A 21,460-nucleotide genomic window follows, 5' to 3' on the forward strand; every position below is an offset into this window, starting at 1 on the left:
CACTTCAAATATGCTAAGTTCAAAACCAAAATTAGTACAACCACGACACTGTGGAGCTCAGCATGGGCCAACACACCCTGCTTTTCAGCTAGGTACATTAGTCCAGGCAATCTCTGTGTTAGGAAGGGTAGAGCACTTCCCATGTTTAAACTGAACAATTTAAAGCTATCTTGGGCATATTTACACTACAGTACAGACTACAGCACAAACCTATGCTGCAACTTCACATTGGTTATCTCCAAAATCTAAAACGGCTATTTACAAGCACATGTAATGGCATTTACGTGCAGGAAGCAGTATTGCAGTATTGTTTTGTACTGTGTGTAAACAAAATAATGGTGTCTGAAAGAGAAATTCAGAAAATAGGAAAAAAAAATGCAAGTGCCACACTGAAAGGGACTGTCCTGTTTAAATCCCTTTCCTTGTTTTCACTTCATCTTATCATATGCCTCCTTTGTCCTCAGTTTCAAACAGCCAGGAGATTCTTCCCTTTCTGACATGGACATCTGAACCTCTTTCTTCACAGTCATTCTTCTCAGCAACCCCACTAACTTATTTTGCTTTTGATCCCCAGCTCTCTGCATCTTCCTACAAACAACACCGCTCTACCACCCAAGCACCCACAGCTCCTCCTTTATAGCTTTTATTAGAAAGGCTAATTGTTTGTAAAATCAATGCCCTGTGTTCAGTTTGGTCTGTTTTAAATATCTGATGAGCTTAAAAAAACTCCACTCAAACACAAGTAAGATAAACTAGCAATGGCCCCCACTGCACACTATGATTCAGCTGGCAGACTACAGCAAAACTGCAGATCAAATTGCTATTTGGTCTTTGTCTTTCTTCTCTTCATTCCTTCTTATTTTATCAGATAAGAATATAAATCTCATTAATTTGGAGTAATCTAATTCAGTAAAACACAATGCTGCAGAATCTGGCAAAGATGTCACACTGATGCTTTTGTCATAATGCACTTATTCCCAGCTTTATTCTGAGATATCACTAACAGACATTCTTCAAAACCTGCTCATTTTCAAAACAGAGTTAAAAAATTAAACATACATAAGGCAGTCAGCAGTACTTTTAAGACAACACCAAACTAGGAATACCACTAAGAGGAACTTCTGTAGCTATATATCTTGGTTGTAACATTGGGAAGCTAGTAGTGCCAAATAAAAACTAAATTCCAAATCTGTTAAAAACTGAGGGTAAAGACCTCTTCCTGATACATTCTAAACAGGCTGCATTTTCTGTTTATTTTGAAGGGGAATTACCAAGTCTTTTTGTGACTTTTAAGTACAATATATATCAAGGTATTTGTTACAAACAAGTTCAGGCAAGACCAAATCAGTTCATTACACTTACCTCTGCAATTCATAGTGTGACATTTTTACCTTAAAAAAAATCCTCTTCAGTCTCTTCTTGAATGTTGGACAGCCAGAAAATTCATAAATAACTTGTACAGAAAGGACACCACCCACCACGCAGGATGTACTGGATGGGTAATACTGTCAGATCCTTGTATTTTAAATTGTATTCCCTCATTTCAATGGCAAATGAAATTACCATCATGATCAGCAGCACCTAGCATATTTTACCACCTCAGTGGAACAGAACTGACAGTAAAAGAGAAATCTGCTCTGATCAAACTCTTTAAGACAGGTATATTGCAAATAGCTGAATATGATTTTCAAATTAGACATTTAAGTATTGAACGTTGCCTGTACTCAGTTTGTTATGTATTCTGACACTGCCCTCTTGTGACAGAACACAGTTTTGCAAGCAGCCAGAAAGGAATTCTCCAAACCAATATGAAAGCAAGGCTTTATTTATGAGATCCCAAATGTGTGTGTTTGTCTTTATTAAAACATTTAAATCAGTACATGGAATGGTTACTCTTATCATAATAGCAAATATAGGTAATGTTAATATTTTTGTTTATATGAATTCTCAACTTGGTCTTAATCAGTATTGCTATCATTTTCTGTGAGAAATCACAGGTGTCCGCATGAGTAAGCTAATGTGCAGCAAGAATGGGCATGAATTAATACTTCACTAGCTGCACTGAAGTCTCGATCCATTAGTGCATTTAGATATAATTTCTAGTGCAAGATATAACTACATGCCTCTGCAGAAGCAAAGGCCATTAAGACATTCTTAGTAAGCACCAAGGGCACAATAACTTACTGCATGTTTAATGGGAACAAGCTACCAACCACCAAAGGTGAATGCATGAAGAGTTAGCACATGGTAGCTGCTACGCAAAGCATTTGTTTCCAGGCTTGGTGAAATTTAAGTTCCCCAGGCAGACAGCTAAACACCTAGTAAAAGTGCGCGTAATATATGTTAATCAAATTAATTATTTTCCATATTTAAATTAACGTTGTAGGCATCATCATCTTATAATCATAGGATAATTCAAGCTGCAAGAAAACTCAGGAGGTCACCTAGTACAATTTCCTGCTTATCTTACATGGTAAAAGATTATTAGTCATGTCTTAAGACCTTTTAACTAATAGGAACCTAAATACAAAGTTAGCTTCTCTCTTCCTAGAAAAGACAGCATAGTCCTTCCCTACTTTTACATGAGACTACAAAATTTAAACCTGTAAATTCAGGTGAACTTCTGTATCTCTTTGCTCTACTTTTGGCGGGGAGGCTGTATCCTGTGGCAACTGCATCAAAAGAAGCACGACCAAAATGTCAGGGGAGGTGATTCTCCCACTCCAGTCTCTTGAGACCCCCACTGTAGTACTGCATCCAGCTCTGGGGCCCCCAACATAAGAAGGACATGGACATGATGGAGCGAAGCCAGAGGAGGACCACAAAGATGATCAGAGGGCTGGAGCACCTCTCTTAGAGAGACAGGTTGAGAGAGTTGAGGTTATTCAGCCTGGAGAACAAAAGGCTCCAGGAAGATCTTACAGCAGCCTTCCTGTACCCAAAGGGGACCCACAAGAAAGCTGGAGAGGGACTTTTTACAAGGACATGTCATGATAGGAAAAGGGGTAATGGCTTTAAACTGAAAGAGGGCAGATTCAGATTATATATAAGTAAGAAATTCTTCCCCATGAGGGCGGTGAGGCACCAGAACAGGCTGCCCAGAGAAACTGTGGATGCCCCATCCCTGGAGTGTTCAAGGCCAGGCTGGATGGGGCTTTGAGCAACCTGGTCTAGTGGAAGGTGTCCCTGCTCATGGCGGGGGGGCTGGAACTAGATGAAATTTGAGGTCCCTTCCAGCCCAACCATTCTATTATTCTATGATACTATGAACTAGGGAGCATTAAGAATTCAGCTCATTTCTCCTCTGAGAAGGAAACACAAGGTTAAGAAATTACTGCAGAATATAATTTCTAGAACTACATGAATTGTACTTCTGTAGTTTCCTATTGGCAGAAAAATGCAGGGAACCTGAATAAGCAGAAAAAAATATTTACATTAGATTTCTTAAAAGGCTTAAGTCTTTCATACTCCACCTAATGCAACAAATCAACACTCCAAACAAATTCTTAATTTAACTTCAACATCCAGAAAACTTTTGTGGATATATTTCTTTCTGATTCAGTAAAGAACATTGGTCCTTAACAACCGTGTAGTGCCATCTTTTGGCAAACACCAGAAAATATTCCTGATTGCTTCAGATCTACACAGAAAAGGGTCTCATGAGACCTCAGTACTGTTCCAAATTGTGACAACACCAATGACAGACAGACCATGCTGAGAATTGCTCAAATTAGAGTAATTATACTCTCAATCAGTCACTACTTAGTATAGTGAAGAGGTTACTAAAAATAATTATGTGAAAGAAGTTCCTTTTGTATCTGTCATTTTACCGTAAGAAGTAGAAAGACGCAGTGTTCACACACTGCCCTGATTTGCATTCTGACCCAATCTCCCTGTTGCTGCATGGCTCAACAAAGTGAAAAATATAATTTCTGCCAAACTCCTACGAGCTAGAAACCTTCCCCAATCACCCAAGCCTTGAACAAAGAAAACACCACCAACACCAGCCCCCACGCATGTTATATTCAATCAAAGTTGGAAAAAGGGGTAGTGTTATTCTTCAGGTCCTGAGTAGCTGCACCACGCATGTGACATGTCAGACGTAAAAGCCCATGCTGAGCGACACGATCCCAGGTCTCAAACTGGAATGGGACATGACGCCTTCTCAGAAGACTCAGCTCACAGCAGGAGGTGTGCATCTTGTCAGCACAACACTTGACAGCATGGGTTGGAGCTCTCTCCAGGAAAATATCTCATCCTTTTTTTTGTATTTACTCTAAATTTCTGATTTTGTAAATTCAGGAATGCCAAGACACTGAGAAATCACTTGCAACCTTGGAGGAATTTTACTTGTTCTTTTATTTCTTAACACTGAATAGGTATTATAAGTAGGTTTCTGGTCTAACATGGCAGTGGCTCCAGTACTCTGCTATAATACTTTCCCATTCTTGCAGTGAAGACTGCAGTGTACTGTTATCAGACTCCACCGTTGAGGGTTTGGTTTGAACTTTCTGAACGAGGACTGAATTAAAATATCTCCAGGGAATAAATTAAAAACTTTTGGATCTTTAGCTTAACTTCATAAGGCACTACTAGAAAAGACAGAGGAGACTTGTTTCATATTAAAATGTAGACCCCTTTTCAGAGCATTACATTTCAGTCTTCTTGAAATCAATGGCAGGGTTTGCCTCCATAGACAAAAGACAACTGAAACTAAAAGAGACTCAGAGAAACATGCTTGTGATAAGAAAAAATACCTGTACAATATATGTTGTCGTTATCTACCTCAGCATAAGTCATACTCTTTCTTTGTACTACTGACTGGATGGGTTTGATGAAAAAATCTATTTTACCTGATGGTTGCTTGTATCAGAAACCTTCACATCCAGTGATCCTGTCAGAACAGCATACCAGTTTGTTCCAATATCACCCTGACGGAACACTGCAAAGATGAAATCTTGTTAATAAGAGCTATCTCCTTAAGTTTAGAAACACTAATAAACATTTTCCCTCATATTACTGTACTATTGTAGTCACTGCTGGCACTATAGACTTTGCCATATCAGACTACTTAGTTACTATTACAATAATACTTGCAATGACACTGGAAAGCACATATTTTAGTAAAATAGTTGATACACTACAGAAACAATGAAAGCATATAGAATTTTTCCACTCTTCTCCCCAGTTTGCCTCTCTTTTACTGCTATCTTAGTTAAACAAAACAAACAAACAACCCCAAAAATACTTTCTGAACAATGTCCCTTTGAAATTCAGAATCTTCCAATGCAGACACAGCTCCCACTAACTTCAGTAAAAGTTTTGGCAACTGCAGGAGTTGGATGTTTAGGCATTCCAACTGTGTGATTACAGAGCATCGGAATTCCTACGACTCTAAGCAACCCCCAGTTGTGTGTGTGTGCCTAAAGCATGCCAGATTTACCTCAGGGGTACCCAAGACTCTGTCAAACACCACAGGTCTCCATCAGCCATTGCCCTGGTACAGCTCTGAGAACTTGCACATTCCCATCACAGGATCACCACTTAGTTCCATCTCAGCTTCACAGACCAAGCACAGCTGTCCCCCTTCATCTGGCACACAGGCTGCCAGAGCAGGCACAGAGCTGTTGCACCTCACAGGAATACGCAGCTCTGCAAATCTGGTTCGTGTTATCCGGAGTGACTACAAACTGAAGGCTACTAGTGATGTGCCTATGTAATATACTTTTGCCCCTGACATCACAAAGCATCTACAAAGGAGAGCAATAATACATTTACAGGGAAAGAATCAGGCTTAAGTGCAATGACTTGCTTCTAATCTTACAACAAAACAGTGGCAGAGTCCTAAATCCAGCAATGTGTGCCTTGTTACCATAGATTCACTACACACTGTATTTGTAGAGCAAGCAGCACTTTAGTCCTGCCTTCCCCCATGACTATGACTGTAAACATTTTTATAGCCATTCCACTGATGGTGCTCTCTCATCGATCTCCCAGAGACAATCCCAGCCTAATCCCCAATTTTATCTACATAAAATAGATCATTATATGAATCTCTCTTACATGTGATTCCTTTTTCCAAATTTTCATAGTATCCACAGAGACATATCTGCTGGAGAAGATTTGGATGAAATTTCTCAAAAGCTTTTACTTCTTTCAGTCGTGTGAATATTATATCTACATCTTCACTGGAACGTTCCAAAGGTCTGCAAAAAACAAAGGACACAATTCTCAAGGGCTTTATCAGAGAAACATCCCCACCTGCATGCACCAAACTTGCAAATCTTTGCATTAAATGTCACACTATAATATAAACCAGTTAAAATGCATTTCAAAGGTACATAATGAAGACCTTCCAAAACATCCTAACAACTGCCCGCTATCAACCCGAGCATGATTATTATTATCATTTCAACACTGACAGTGTCAAGAAGCACCATGCAGCACCGAAGTCTTGCTGCAGCAATTACTGTAACAGTATATATGATGATACAGTCCTTATCCTAAAGAGCTTAGAATGATATATATTTTTAAGTTTGTAAGGGAACATGAATAAGCAGATGTCCAAACATATAAGAGGTCTGTGGAATTGGTGCCCAAAATAGGAGTTCTCTGCCTTGCTAAAATAAAAGCTTTAGATATCTGCAGTAACTCCTATAACCACATCTCTCTTTTGCATTTTACTGGGTACAAACTAATTTGAGTGTTCTGTTTTCTCACTTGCAAGCAAGAAATACAACTTTAATAAGTACATTTTCTTCACGCAGTTCTGTCTCTTAATGTTTGACAAATTAAATAGGCGACTAAGAATCATAACTCTTCATTGGTAAGGGTAAAGAGTTTTAATCTAAATATTTTAAATATTTTAAATCTATTACATTAACACTTTAATAACAAATCAAACAAAAATAAAATTGTAAAACTCTCTCCAACAAAGTAGTTTGTGGGCCAGCAGTTCAGCAGGTTGAGAAAACGACAACATATTTATGAAACTAAAGTGAATTAGCTCCGTAACATACATTTTAAATGTGATTATCAAATGTTGTGAATCAGCAGGTAAGTCAACCACTAACTGACAGCATTAGAAAGAGTCTTTCTTAACAGACTACATGCCTACCACCATGCACAGAAATAAACACAGAATGTTCCAGGAGATCATGCTGGGTCAGATGCAGAAATAATTTATGTAAAAATGGGTACCAGAAAGATAGACAACGGTCAGTGATCATTGGACTTACCACTAACTCAAATGCTCCTCATTAATTTTACTGACAAAAATGTTCTTTCAGCCAGTGCATGAGCTTCTAAATGAACAAAAGTCAGGTAGCTTACAATGAACAAAGACTAGGCTCATAAATACATATCTTTATAATCTTATTGTTACACCCACAGTGTAAGCATTCCTTCCAACAGAATTTTTATAAAATTTCCTCTTTGGAACCAAAGACTTAAGGGATCTAAATCTTTGTTTCAGGGAAGAAGGCCAGATCCTACTCACATTGAATCTCTATCTCTCATCTTTCTTATTAAATTAAGTCTAGGAGGGATTAAATTTCTATTCTCATTTATACTCCAACTTACCCTTATTAAATACAGATGAGAATAATAACTCTCTGGTGTATATGGTTGTTTCTACACAACCGTGACATCCTCTTACCACTTCAAACCACAACCAATTACAACAGCTCCCTTTTGAAATATTTTAAGCAAGATTTTCACCCATTCCTCTTTTTTTGACTGTGCGCTAGCTGACAGGTACTAATAAGCATTAGCCCTCTTGTCAAAATCCTTTTAAGAAGATTAGGAGGTGCAGCTTGCAAACAGATTTAAAAGCCATTTATACAAGATCTCTACCCAAACTGCCCTAACTCTTGGAATACTAACTCCCTTAACTTACAGACTCTCAAATAACAGCAAAACCTAACGAGGGAAAAAATGGAGCTCATTCTCAGAATATCCCATTTTCCTAGAAAAACTGTGTCTGAGACTGTTCCATCCACACAACTGTTCATAGCTGATTCAATTCAAGCCTATCTGTAGGATCTCAGTGTTTAGTGGTTGTTTGATGCAGTTGGACAGGGGAAAAGCAAACAGGGTTAGCAAAAAACATGCATCAGGGTGTATAAACTTAATCGACACTGTCTTCTCAGTGCTCTTTCTGAAATGTGAGTTCAAAAATCTCTTCCACTTCCGGTCTTGTCAAAAGGACAAGATTTGGGGGGATTTAATTCATAGACTGTGTAGCTCTTTTTCCTGAGAGTTGCTGGAGGCTCAAGAGATGGGGTTTCCATCTAGTTCAGAGGAAGATGAGCGCTGGGCTCAGTTCCACTGATGTGGCAAGGAGTGTCTTGTGTCAGGCAGAACAACTGCAGGAAAAGCTCTTTCTTCTGACAAAACTGCTTCATGACCACAGTAAAGCGAGTCACCATGGAAAGACAAGCACTCTCACAGGTAGCTGAGCCACGCTTTTCCGAGTTTGAAAGATAAGCACCACAGTGAGAAACCAAACTCCACATTTATTGCGAAAAACAAATTAAAGTCATGTTCCTAGTGGCTTTTTATAGCCAGCAGCTGCGCTGCAGCACTTTGTATCAGCAGCAGTTACCTCCACTTGCAGTTTGTGAAATGGGCATTTGAAGGGGGACACACAGGTGTGCTCTGAACAAAGAGGCATCCAAACTTCTAAGTAATATGCATAGTAGTGATCTGAAAAATGTCACACTCCTTACAATGTTTCTTAATAATGCATTACTGAAAGACACTTGTTTCAGTAGCTTTTCTTCAAAATATACTGGTTTTAATGTTACTGTGTGCAACTAAATTTCCACAAATATTTTGACTATGAGGGCACACATTGTGATCCAGCACATTTGGAAATGAAGCTAGAATCTGGGAGAGGATTTCAGTAAATAATTTAACCAATTATGTATTTTAGAGAATGTACCTTCTACTCAAGCTGTGTTTTACCAATAAAAAAACAAACCAAACCAAACCAAACAAACAAACAAAAAACACCACCACACACAAAAGAGCCAGCATGGAAACATACAAGGAACTGTAACTGTATCCCAGAATTAAAACTTCTTAATTCTATCAAATGACACGCACAGACAAACATCTAGTATAAGGTTTAGCTGTTTGGTTAAGATCATGAATAAGCACAAAAATTAACTATGATCAAAGTTGTTTGACAACAAAATGCCTTTGCATTTGATCAGAGCTCCTGGGAAATGTCCTCAGTGTTTAAGGGTAAGGAATGAAATAACACTAGGTGTCCCAAGCTGAGGTGGCCCTTAGTCCTTACTAGGACATAGAATTTTGCCTGAGAAAAACCTCCAGATTTACAGTGTAACACTAAAAGTAGTAGCACTCAAACTAATTTCTATTAAGTGCTTATAATCTATAGAATGAGATTGGTATAGTTTTACCTAGTGAGAGAGCATAATGAGAATAATTAAATAGCATGGCATCAGTTAACTGCTTTTCCACATGCCTGCAAAACTCATGCAAAGTTTGAACACTTTCTACGAAGTATTTTTAATAAATGTATCATCATCGTAACTGTTGTCATCATCATTAAAATAACATTAATGAATCTATTTATTATGCCAAAATGGCAAAAGATGTATTTATTAAGTAATAATACTCATATTTATCTCAAGTTTAAAATGTACTACCTAAGCAATACAGCTATATTAGGTAACAAAACCTAAAACCAGGTTTTTCACCTTCATATGCATTTTTAAAAGACGAAATACTTCAAGAGAATAAATAAAAATGTAAGGAAATTTTCTCCTTTCATTTATTAAATTTTTTATGTGTGGTACATGGTTTGCAACCAAGGTGTGACTAAACCTTTCTGAATAAACCCTGCAACTTTCATCAATGTGAACTGGAGCTCAGGATAGTTAAAATTCCATTTGACAGAAGTAGATCTGGATGAAATTACATTAACCAGCACTGTGGCTTCATAATAGACATTAAAAGCACTTTAATATGAAGACAGACTCTGAGACACATTACAAATTAAATTTATAATTGAACAATATGCATAACTGATTATATCCTTTAATTCAAACTCTGGCCGTTGCCATCCACCAACACACTGCACTAAATGCACCCATTTAGGATCTGCATGGTTACAGCTAATGAGAATGTACAACTTACAGAAACTATGAAATAACCTCTACAGATTTACATTGACATACATTTTGACAACTCCTGAATTCAGCAATGAAGTGGAAAGTCAGCTGAGGAAACATTCTTTAAGGATATTGATAAAGCAGCAGGAGTAGTAAGTGATGATGCCAAATATAGTGCAGAAAATACTAACAGAACAAAGGGAGTATCACAGGATTTATGAGTTTGTTAAATGCAGCAAATTGTAAGATACAGACAAAACTAAATGTCACACTGGATAGGAAAAATACTTATATTTGAAAAATATCTGGTGACCACCTGACTTTGAGGGCATGATTTGAACTAGCTGGTTTGTTGAGGGTTTATTTCTTTGCTGGAACATGAGATTTTGTTATCAAATAAATGTAATGTGCTCAGAATTTCAGAGATGGAATCCTAAGAACGAGCCAGAAATAACTCAGGCACTGACAGTTTAGACATGTTTCCAGTATCATCTGGTGAAAACCTACGGTTACACAAGTACCACAGCAATTATGTGGCCACTTCAGAAAACTATAATACCAACTAAATTTAAAGATATGTCCTAAGAGGCATATACATACATTAGTTTGCTCAGGTGGGTCATGACAATGTATATACATATGAATGCCTAGGGCAACCGCTATTTCTTCCCCTTAATACCTGGCCGTAGAACAAGTGTGTAACTTACTGCAAGCACATGTAACAAATGAAAGCTGATACTAGAAATATGTAAGCCTGCGAGCAGGGAATAAAACAGCTTGAATATGTTTAAAATACAACTCCTACTCTTTATATGAGTTATTTTGAAGTTATTTTTCAACAAAATGCACAGACCTACAAGCTCATGGCAAGCTATATTAACAATTATTTTGGTCTCTCTGAGGAGATACTGAAAGAAAAAGGGCTTTCGTATTGTTCAGCAAAGACTGCACCTTTGCATTGCACTAGAAAATGAGTGGTGTGATGCAGAAAGAGACATTTGTCATTAATCATCACTCTTCAGAAGATTGTATCTTTGCATGAGTGCTAGAAAGCACACAGGCCATGTCTATACTGCTCTGTCTCCAAGTTTCCACATCCACAGCAGTGTCTGTTGCTGATTTATGCCCACTGGATCCAAGTACACACCAGCTTAGCCACATCCTGCACACACAGAAAACATGAGGACATGGGCCAACAGGAGCTGCAGTGTATGCCCATGATTTTGTTTAGATCCAAACTAGGTGAAAAATGGTAGTGTTATTTCTGTGGATGTGTTACAAATAAAAAGCAAAGGTAGAAATTTAAAATATATAGAAGTCAGTGAATGTTTGACCAGTCGCATAAAAATATTTTTAAAGCAAAAAAAAATAGCATCATAAAGCAATTCTAAAATATTCACAATATTTCTTGATTATAAATTTATATCTCATTATATTTGACAATAATTTTCTATATTTCTTTTACAACAACTCTTTCAGAATATCAGTTATTCATCCTAGGCTATCTGTATACTCACAAGAGACCTGTTGATTACTAACCGTATACAAATGACTTACATCTCAAATATATGTTACAATGAACTAAAAACCAAATCCCGATTCAAATATGCTGCTGTTACATGGCTTCATTCTAAATTTATACTCAAATCTGAGATATTATCCTGTGTTATTTTGCTTTTGTTAGATGTAAATTATGCAAGTCCAAAGTCTAACAAGGATATAAAAGCTCAGTGTGTACAATATGTTCTCGAAACATCCATTCATATTTAAATAATTTATAAACAGCTGAGCAAAGATCATAACATTCTCAGCATAACGGGGTAGCAAAGTTACACACTTTGCTCTGTGATCTGCTCCTCCAGTCTGCTAAGGCACTGAAAGTTATACTTAATACAGAGAAAACACAACATGTTGTGGGCAAGTATGAAATCCTGGGATCTCTGACTGTTGCAAATGCTGGACATAATTTAAAAGTTTGTATTTGAATCCAGGTAAAACATCTGAATTTGATCAGGTTTAGAGAAATCACAGTTATGCAAAAAATACTTTGTCTACCATTCAATAAGGAAATGTCAACATGGAAATTTCTTGGTTAGACAGTCTTCGATGTGAAAGAAACCATAAGAGCAGGGAAGATATTGTTCTTAAGCTAATTATACACACTTGCATAAATCAGCAACCTTCTTTTAATTATGTGTAGGTTGGACATACAGAAAAATGCTAGGATGCATGCATGCTTCTGCTCCCTAGGAAGACAGTGGTAAGGCAACTGTTTACTTTAAAGATAAAAGGACTGGTTTCCTTAACAGAAAAACTATTTACACCTCCAGGTGTACAGTCAATCAATGCTGATCCTCTGTCTTTCCTGTTAAAATAAAACATTCTTGACAGAGCACAGTGTTTTGAACTTCTCTGTTCCTGCTTTTCTGTACTTTTGCACTTGTGACTTTATGTATGTATACATTTATATGTATATTTGATTTTTAAGTGCTGATCTTCAGCTTTTGTGGTTAGTAACCACACATGGAGGTTGTATGGTCGAAGCACTCGTGGTTCCAGCCCACAGTATCCTACACAGTAATAACATTTCTCCTGAAACATTTTAGTGGTTCTTCCCTTTTCTATGTGCTCTCATTTTAGATGTTAGTAGTTTTAGTTTGGTGGGTGACTTGGGGAAAAACATGAAGAACATATACAAAATACATCATGTCTGTACATGATTTATATTACTTCAATTTAGAGTTTAATTCTCCTTTTTTTTTTTTAAGAATGAAGTTGGATAATCCATATTACATGCCATTTTAATCATCTGATTAAAATGAGGCTCACCTAAAATTCTGAAGCATACCAGTTGTAGAACAGCCTTCCCCTTGAAAAAATAAATATATTCATTAACTAAAACATAATAAAACTATCTTTATTATTCAATAGAAACGCATGGTATCTTACAGAGAACTGACTCATTAAATGATCCTATATTTACAGAATTCACATGTAGGTTAAAAATGCTGTAAGATTTTTTTAAAGGTTTAAATACATAGAAATTACATAATAATTCAAATGAGTACACTGATAGATCATCTATAGAAAAGAAATACACTCTAGAAATACAAGTGCGTAAATTAATTAAAAATGCTTTATCAAATAGTACTTAGATTCCTATAGTACTTTTCCAGCATAGCTTTAACTGTATTTTTTAAATGGAAAAATAGAACAAAACACATAAGTGTATTTCCTGTGATCACAAAGCAAAGCATGGCAGAGACCAGGAAAAAACTGATTCCTTTCACTGAACAAATTGGTGCTAGTAGCTCACTCCAAGTAAAAAAAAAAAAAGGAAGAAAAAGTCTCATCTTAATAGCTCTACTGAAATCCCCATTATAAAAATGGTCAGCATATTAATTTTCATATAATTATAATGGCAGAGAGATTTCTAAATTAAATGCTTCTCAGGTGTTTCCTAAAAACACCACTCACTCCCCAAGGCTATGTAACTCATTAAGCACAAACCCCTAAACTTCAGTTTACAATTTAGATCTTATAATGTATTGCATTTAGGAAACCTCAGAAACTACACCATCTGCTATTCAAAAGTACTGGGGCTCATACTCTACTCCTTCACATCCACTCCACGCAGTTTACAGAGCGGAGAACCAAGCCTTCTGCTTCACTTCGGTTTTTATATGATCAGGTTACCATCATCAGTTCTGTTTGTATGTACATTTAGAGTACTTTCAACATTTATATGCATAATTTAACCTCTAAGAGGTTAGCCTTCTTTTAAGTCATGTGTTACAGAGGGGGATCAGTATTTGTGGTAGGTGTCTAAACCAAAAGTTTCCTTAGCTTCTTATAGTTTGCTGCCAGGACTGTTAAGGAAAACCTCATCGGGGTGCAGTCCTACAACACTAGGACACAATGGTAGAAATTATGAAGCGAGGAAGGTTCCTTCTGTGTACATAAAGGCTTCTCTCCACAGCACAGCCCCAAATGGCATCAACTGTCAAAGTCAGCTGACAATGCTCAGTAAACCGCTGGACACCATTTAAGTGAACTCTCTCTCTTAGCTTTCTTTAAACCTTATAGCATATTTATGGTCTCCATTTTTGTAAACCATTTTCCTAGACTACAGGAGACACAGTGAGTGTTCAGAAATCAAATCACTTCGGAACTAAGCCAGTAAGTGTTGAAGGTAGGAATACAGCAAAGGACCTTCAAACTGCCCACCATGCAACTCATCACTGCGAGAATCACTTTCTGCTGCAACACCCAGAAAAGCACTCCAGGGGTTGTGGAGTCTCCTTCTCTGGAGACATTCAAAACCCGCCGGGACATGTTCCTGTGCGACCTCACCTAGGCGTTCCTGCTCCAGCAGGGGGATTGGACTGGATGATCTTTTGAGGTCCCTTCCAATCCCAAACATACTGTGATACATAAATAATTCGTCTGCATTTTTAGAAGTGAGCCCAGCACCTCTGAGCACACGTTATCCAGCCCTAAGTGCCACCCACGTGGCGCGGGCGGGCCGCCCGCCCATGCCTGACCCGCAGCCAGCGCTGCGGCCCGCCCGGGGGACACCCGCAGGCCCCAGGACGCCGCAGCGGGAAGGAGGCTGTCGCCGCTGAAGGGAGCCGCCGGCGGCCCCGGCCAGGCGACATTTTTATTCCCAAACCCCCTCCAGCCAATAGTCCCGCACCTGCTGGAGCCAGGCAGCGCTCTGAGGCGAGGGTCCGTCCTTTCCCGCCCAACCTGTGAGGCGGCTGTGCCGGGGGGGGGGAGAGCGCTGAGGCGAGGCGCGGGGCTGTGAGGCGCGGTGCGCTGAGGTGAGGCGGGGGCTAGTGTGCTGAGGTACGGTGAGGCGGGGGCTGGTGTGCTGAGGTACGGTGAGGCAGGGGCTGGTGTGCTGAAGGGCTGCGTGGGGAGGCAGCGGGCGGACTGGGGCGCGAAAGCGGCGAGAAGCGGGTCTGCCACGGCCGGAACGGCGGGTCCCCGGCCGGCAGCCCCAGGCCCCCGGGCCGCGACACCCTCTCCCGCCCTGAGCTCCCCCTCCTCTATCACGTGTAGCTTTTTCCCCGGAAAAAGCGGAGCCCAGCGGAGAGCGGCTGTCCCAGCGGGGACTGCCCGTGCCCTCCGCTGCCCGCAGCTTTTCGAGCCCTCATTTTGCCCCGCCGGCCCAGCTCTGCTTCCTCCGGGCATTTTGCTTCCCACCTGCACGCTCCTTATGTAAGGCAGGAGCTGACGGGGAGCGAGAAGTGGGTGTCAGCGCACACACACACGCACACATATACATCCATCCATCCATCCCTACATACATGCACGCATGCAGGGAGGCAGGTTACGCGCACACAGCATCCCTCCGCAGCCGCTCCTGGGAAGATGCCGATACCTTTTATCCAGGCAAGCGATCCACTCGCCGGAGGATGAGGAATGGGAGGTATGAGCGGCGACCATGTTGGACAGGGATCAGGTCGCCGCACACCCGGCTGGCGGCGGCGGCGGCTCCCCCGCCGGTCGCTCGGTCCGTCCTCCCTCCCTCGCTCCCTCCCTCCGCGCACGGCGCGATGGGCTCGCCCAGGCCCCCGCGGCTGCCCGCCCTGCCCGCCGCAGCCAGCGAGGCTGCGGATGCCGGTTGGGGGGCCCTCCCGCCTCGGCCTGCGGCTGGGCTGTGACCCGGCGCCGCCTCGGCCGCCCGGGGCACCCTCCGGCCCGGCGGGGAGAAGCGCCCGGCCCTGCGAGGCCGGTGGCGGCAGGTGGCAGCCCCGGGAGGGGCGGCCGCCAGGCGGGGAGCCCTGGGCTGCGGCAGGGGAGTAAGACCATCCTGGAAAGGATTTAGTCCCCTCCTGGAAGATGTTGTCGTTTGCCTTAGGTGAGCTCCTCGGTACGCACACTTGAGCCCGACTTGCCGGTCCCTGCCCTTGCTTCACCAGAGATGTCCTTGGCTGGGTTGGGGGGCGGGAGTGGGGAAATACCAGCTTTTTAATTATAATAAGCAGCTTGCGAGTGTTTTCGCAGCTCTCCAGACCCCTGTGTCTGTTCCCCCAGTAGTAAGTGCACAGCAGAAGGAAGGTGCAGTTCGCATTTCAGGAATTTTTCTGATGCCTCCAGCCTGCTGTCCATCCTGTCATCTGTGTCCTAAAGGCTCTGGTTTATTGTAGGTGAAAAATGAGCTGGACAGTACAGCCTGTGAACAGGATTTAACAACTGGAGGGAACCCAACACACAGCATGAGAAAGGTGAGCGTGATATAGAATGAAAACTATCCACACCCTTCTGTTGTGGTAGTGTGGCCTGCAAAATGCAGGTTTTTTAAGGATACTAATGCACACATGATTAAAAAAGTGATGAGCAGAGGAAGGAATGCAGAGCAGCAGGTCTTCCTGTTTTGCAAAGTTCTTTGTGAAATATTTTCTACAAAATATTTCAGGATCTAGATCATATCTTCCCAAGTAATCTGTGTATAACCATAAGCCTCAGTTTACAGTCAACACAACCGGCCTTGAGTAGCGTGGGAGAAGAGTAGGAAGTGATAGAGATTTCAGCAGTATGTTTGGGGTTACATGTAGATGATAGCAAAGTAAAACTCAAACTGTGCCTTCCTTTAGGCTTATAACTCCTCTCTGCTTTACAGTGTGGATGCAAATGATTAATTCAGATGCTGATAATCTGCCAGTGCCTTTTATAGTTCTCCATGCGCCATCTTCTCTGCCCCCTGTTCTGATCTCTTTTGCTGTATCAAGTGTAATTTACTTACATACATATGCTACTTCACATTTCACATCTACATTTTAACAGCCTTATTGCTGCCACAGCTTCCTCAGCACTTTAACAGAAATAAATGTTAACATCAGGATACTGAACAGTATGATGAAAAATCTAAGGAAATGTGTATAAAAATCCCTTTTGCTAAAAGGATGTTCATAAGAAATTGACATAGCAGAGGAGAATGCCACAAAAGCCAATTCTTTCATTTTGCCTTAAAAAAATTAAAGTGCATGCCAGAGGAATAGAAGAGGCTGCCAGTCAGTAAGATCAAAGCTGCAGCTCTTCCTTTGCTACAGTCCATGGGAAAAAGAAAGAGAAATTCTTGCAGGTAAGCAGTCAGTCTACTTGAGGAAAACCAATGCTATTAATTCCTCAATATGTGAGTGTTTGGGAACCAACAGAACAAGAGCTTCAAATGTAAGAAACTTAAAATTCTCAACTTAATGATTTTTAACATAGTGTGTACATTACAAATGAATCAATAAAGCTCACTTATTTTGTACTTCTGTTATAAAACATCACATTATTCCACATAATTATGGTTTTCCTTCCAGAGCAATCACACAAAGGCAGCCCTGACTGCTCTTTTTCCCCTCAACCCAGTTTAAGCTGCAGTAGATGCTCTTTCCTCTTAACTGGCAGCAGGCTTGAGAAAGAGCCCAGAAATCACTCCTCGCTGAAGGCCTTTTATCTTTTCTCATGGGCTGTTTCACAGACACAAACAGCATTACACCTACCAGTACCAGCAGTTTTGTACACAGCAGCAGCGTAGCTCAGTCAGCAGAACCACCGTGCTGCAGCTGTTTAGTGCTCACTCGAGCCACCTTTGTCAAGTCCTCTCCCACCTGTATAATGTTTAATGCCCCAGCCACTAGAGGACAGGCTAGGCTTCCATAAAAGGTAGCAAGCAGGGATATTTCCTTGGTAAACTAGGATAAAATAGGCTGAGCTTGAAAAGACAAGGCCTTTGGAATACTCTCCTGGGATGCAACTTGTGAAAACCTCTGTCGGTCCTTGTGAACCAATCCTTGACCAAGCAACCTGCCTGCCCTGGGACAGCCCTTTGCAGTTACCAATGCTTTTGATTCCAAAGAATGCAGTGTCTGTAGGCATGAAAGGGATGTTGCTGAAATGCCTGCTGTGAGCAGACACTGCTCAGAGATGGACCTTTCTGTGAAGTATCCATTAAACAAGAATTTAACACGTGGATTGTGCAGGCTAGAGAGGCCCAGAGTGGGCTAGGAACCCTGGATATATCTGTACTTCATTCAGAAGTATCTCGATTACAGAGCACTTAGAGCAAGGCAGCCAAAATATATCTCTGGCCACTAGATTATGAGTAATCACGTAGCTTAAGATGTGAGTTAAACTTCTGAAGTTAAACTTAGGAAGTAGGAAATAAATATTTGATTAGTTCAGATACCAGGCCGTGTCAACCAAAGGCTCTCCAAACTGCACAGAAGTGTCAGGACCTCCTGACTACTGAAATCGGCAATCCTGGACCCCAGTTCAGTGCATGTTCTCCTGAGATAAAAGGTACCAAATAAGTATTACATGTCTTGCATGACAAGTCAAACAGAATGTAGATTATCCTGTGACTCCTAAGAATTCAGAACATAACAAGCCTAGGAAACATCAGTTGAGAGTATTGGCCTTATGTTAATGGGGTCAAGTGCCCATTCACCTGTAAGAGCATGTGCTAGAATGAATGAAAAAGAGATGACCCAAAAGATATTTGAGACCCAGGATTATTAATGGCCAAAAATGCACTTACACTCGGTCTCTCCTACATCTATGCATGACTTCTACTATACCTTTTGTGAAATTTCATCTGAGAAAACATGAAGGTTTATGCATTGTTAAAATGACTGGTGGTGTGAAAATACCTTTCTCAGAAACACAGCCTTCTTTTTCAGCATTTGTGGAACTCCACAATAATGTTTCAATAGTGTTGAACAGAAGGCTAATGGGACTTTTTACAATCTGATTTTTTGAGACTTGATTATGGAGCCAAAAATCTGGGATGGCAGCTGCTTTCAAAAGAGATTGCTAGTGGGAAATGGAGATTTGCCAGCTGAGGTATGTGAAAGATCAAAGACCTTTTAACTTTCCATAGTTTACAAAGGAATAACAGGACCATGCAGAAGCCCTTAAGCGGCAGAAAACCAGAAATCACCCAGTCTTTAAGTTATCCTGTGAGTCAGAAAGTGTAAGGTCCTAACTGTTGGTTGTGTTATGGGACATAAGGCAGATCATATTGAATTTCATACCTTGACTATTTATTTGCTTTTTCTTGCCAATACATATACTTGTTCCTTCACTTTTTTTACTCAGTTATAGCCAAATAGCTCTTGCTAAAATCTTCCAGAAAAATAGAAATTCCCCTCAAACAGGAACTTAATATGAAAAACTTGAACTAGAAGACTAAATAATAGTTTTTAGAGCTTGAAAAAACATTACTAAATGTATTTATTAAGGTGTGTATTACACAGTAATAGGGTACAAATGAGAGCTACTGTGGAAACCTCTTTACACTGCTAATTATATCAACTTTAAGAAGTTTCAAGCAACTGCAATAATACTGTTAAAAAAAAGAACAGTAGGGTTTGCCCTGTTTGCTACAGCAGTTTTGGATGCTATGTATAATACTCTATACTTATTAATTTGCAGTTATTATATAGTGAAGAATTAGGGGTTACAGAATCTATAACTTGCCCATTGGCATCACAGCAATTTAATTTCAGAGCAAAGTCACACAAAACCCCAGCAGCTCAGTCTTCAGTTCTGGCCATCTGTGTTTGAGAAAGTACCTGGGAGAAACAGCTGGCTGCCAGGCACCGAGGTGCTCCCCTGATTCCTGTGTCTGTTGCAGTATTGCTCAGCCTCAGGACTCTTCTAATTCAGACTGCCTATACTGAGTCTAATTGATTGCACAAGTCATTGGCTATAATCCTTTGTCCCTAAAATACAGCTGGGAGACAAGGTAAGATAAGGCCAGCTCAAGCAGCTTTAAAACGTGTAAGATTTCCTTTCTCTAAAGGAATCTCAAGTTTGTCACTTAAACTGATTTTAGGCATGTGTTGTGTTGCTATATGGAAGCCAAATTAGTTAGTGTAACTCCAGAATGAGCACATAGATTCTACTTCAAACAATAGTTGAAGCTAAGGTATCACTTGGAAGCCCTGGAAGTAAAACCAAGACTGACAGAACTATGATGCATGTTTAGAATCCAGCAGTGTCACATTCAGCGTGAGAACCAAAATGTATTATCAGTTGTACATGCACAACACCTACTGACTTCAAAGGAGTGATCAGGATACAGTGGAATGAAGAGAAACCTGCATGTGAGTTCTTTCGGGAATTGTATGCTGTGGGGGCTGCAAAAGATGTGATAACATGCAAACCTAAAACCAATGCATATATTAAGAAAACAGTCCTGTAAAGCCTACAAGCAACATTGATAATTGTCTCCAATGCTAATCCTTAAACCTGGCTTATAATGACATAGCTGAGCCTTTTTTTTAGAATGGGTAAGGACTGCCCAAATTAACTTCCTGCATCATTCCCTGATCTATCTCTTTCCTGCTCCTGTCCTCCTCACTGACTCAGGACATCTCCCCAGTTCCCTTCAAAGCATCTTCTTCCAAAATTCGACAGCATCATAAGCCTTTCCCCCCATCATTGAGAAAACCGTTCCACCACACTTCTCATGATAGCTCTATCATGATATTCTGGAAAAGGTCTCAGTGTTGCCAACAACAAACCAGAAACAAGTGAAATAGAAACAGACTGGTAAGAAACAGATATACTAGAAAGAAAACATACATTGTCCTATACAGAAGGTGTAGCATGAGCACAGGTACAAGGTGGAGAAAACACAGCTGAGCTGATGTTTATGTGAATTTAATGAAGTTCAGATTCTGAGCTCTTTAAAATTAGCTGTCAGTTTGCTGCTTTGTTCAGTAGGACCAGAGCTGTTTCCTAAATTCCTGGAAGTAAAAGGGGTAACTGGAATTACAGCATATGTCCAATTTTACATATGCCTTACTAGTTATGTAGGTTTTCTGAACAGTAAAGGATTGCTTTTTCACTACATATAGTGCTGTATTATGTGTCATTTTACCCATCTTTATTTGACATTGTCCCTCCTTCAGGCTAGATGTAAGGAAGAGATTTTTTACACTGAGGGTGGTGAAACACTGGCACAGGTTGCCCGGGGAGGTGATGGATGCTCCATCCCTGGAAACACTTAAGGCCAGGCTGAACAGGGCTCTGAGCAACCTGATCTGGTTGAAGATGTCCCTGCTCATTGCAGCGGGTCTGGACTAGATGACCTTTGAGGGTCTCTTCCGACTCAAACTCTTCTATGATTCCTAATGAATGTCAAATAAAAGCACTGTCCACATCATAGTAAGGGCCAACATAAGGAGGATTGTATTAGTTTGTATTCCTTGAAATTAGATAGTCTGAAATTATAGCCTGAATTTCAATGAGTCTGTGACACCGTTTCTCATTAAGAAAACACGATGCAGCAACCACCTTTTGTAGTATTACTT

The 21,460-nt window shown here is 40.4% G+C and overlaps 1 protein-coding gene across 1 annotated transcript in view; it reads right to left on the reverse strand.

The window, feature by feature from the left end:
* Positions 1-15,593, reverse strand: part of RAPGEF4 (Rap guanine nucleotide exchange factor 4) — a gene marked incomplete at its 5' end in the record, with an annotated part of 149,789 nt that extends 134,196 nt beyond the window's left edge. The window contains 3 exon segments of the mRNA XM_082055080.1: positions 4,854-4,942; positions 6,064-6,206; positions 15,529-15,593. Of these exon segments, the coding sequence (XP_081911206.1) occupies positions 4,854-4,942; positions 6,064-6,206; positions 15,529-15,593 (297 nt within the window).
* Between the last annotated feature and the right edge of the window lie 5,867 nt (positions 15,594-21,460).

Source organism: Streptopelia decaocto (genome assembly GCF_964273445.1).
Source record: "Streptopelia decaocto genome assembly, chromosome: 6".
NCBI classification, from domain to species: Eukaryota; Metazoa; Chordata; class Aves; order Columbiformes; family Columbidae; genus Streptopelia; species Streptopelia decaocto.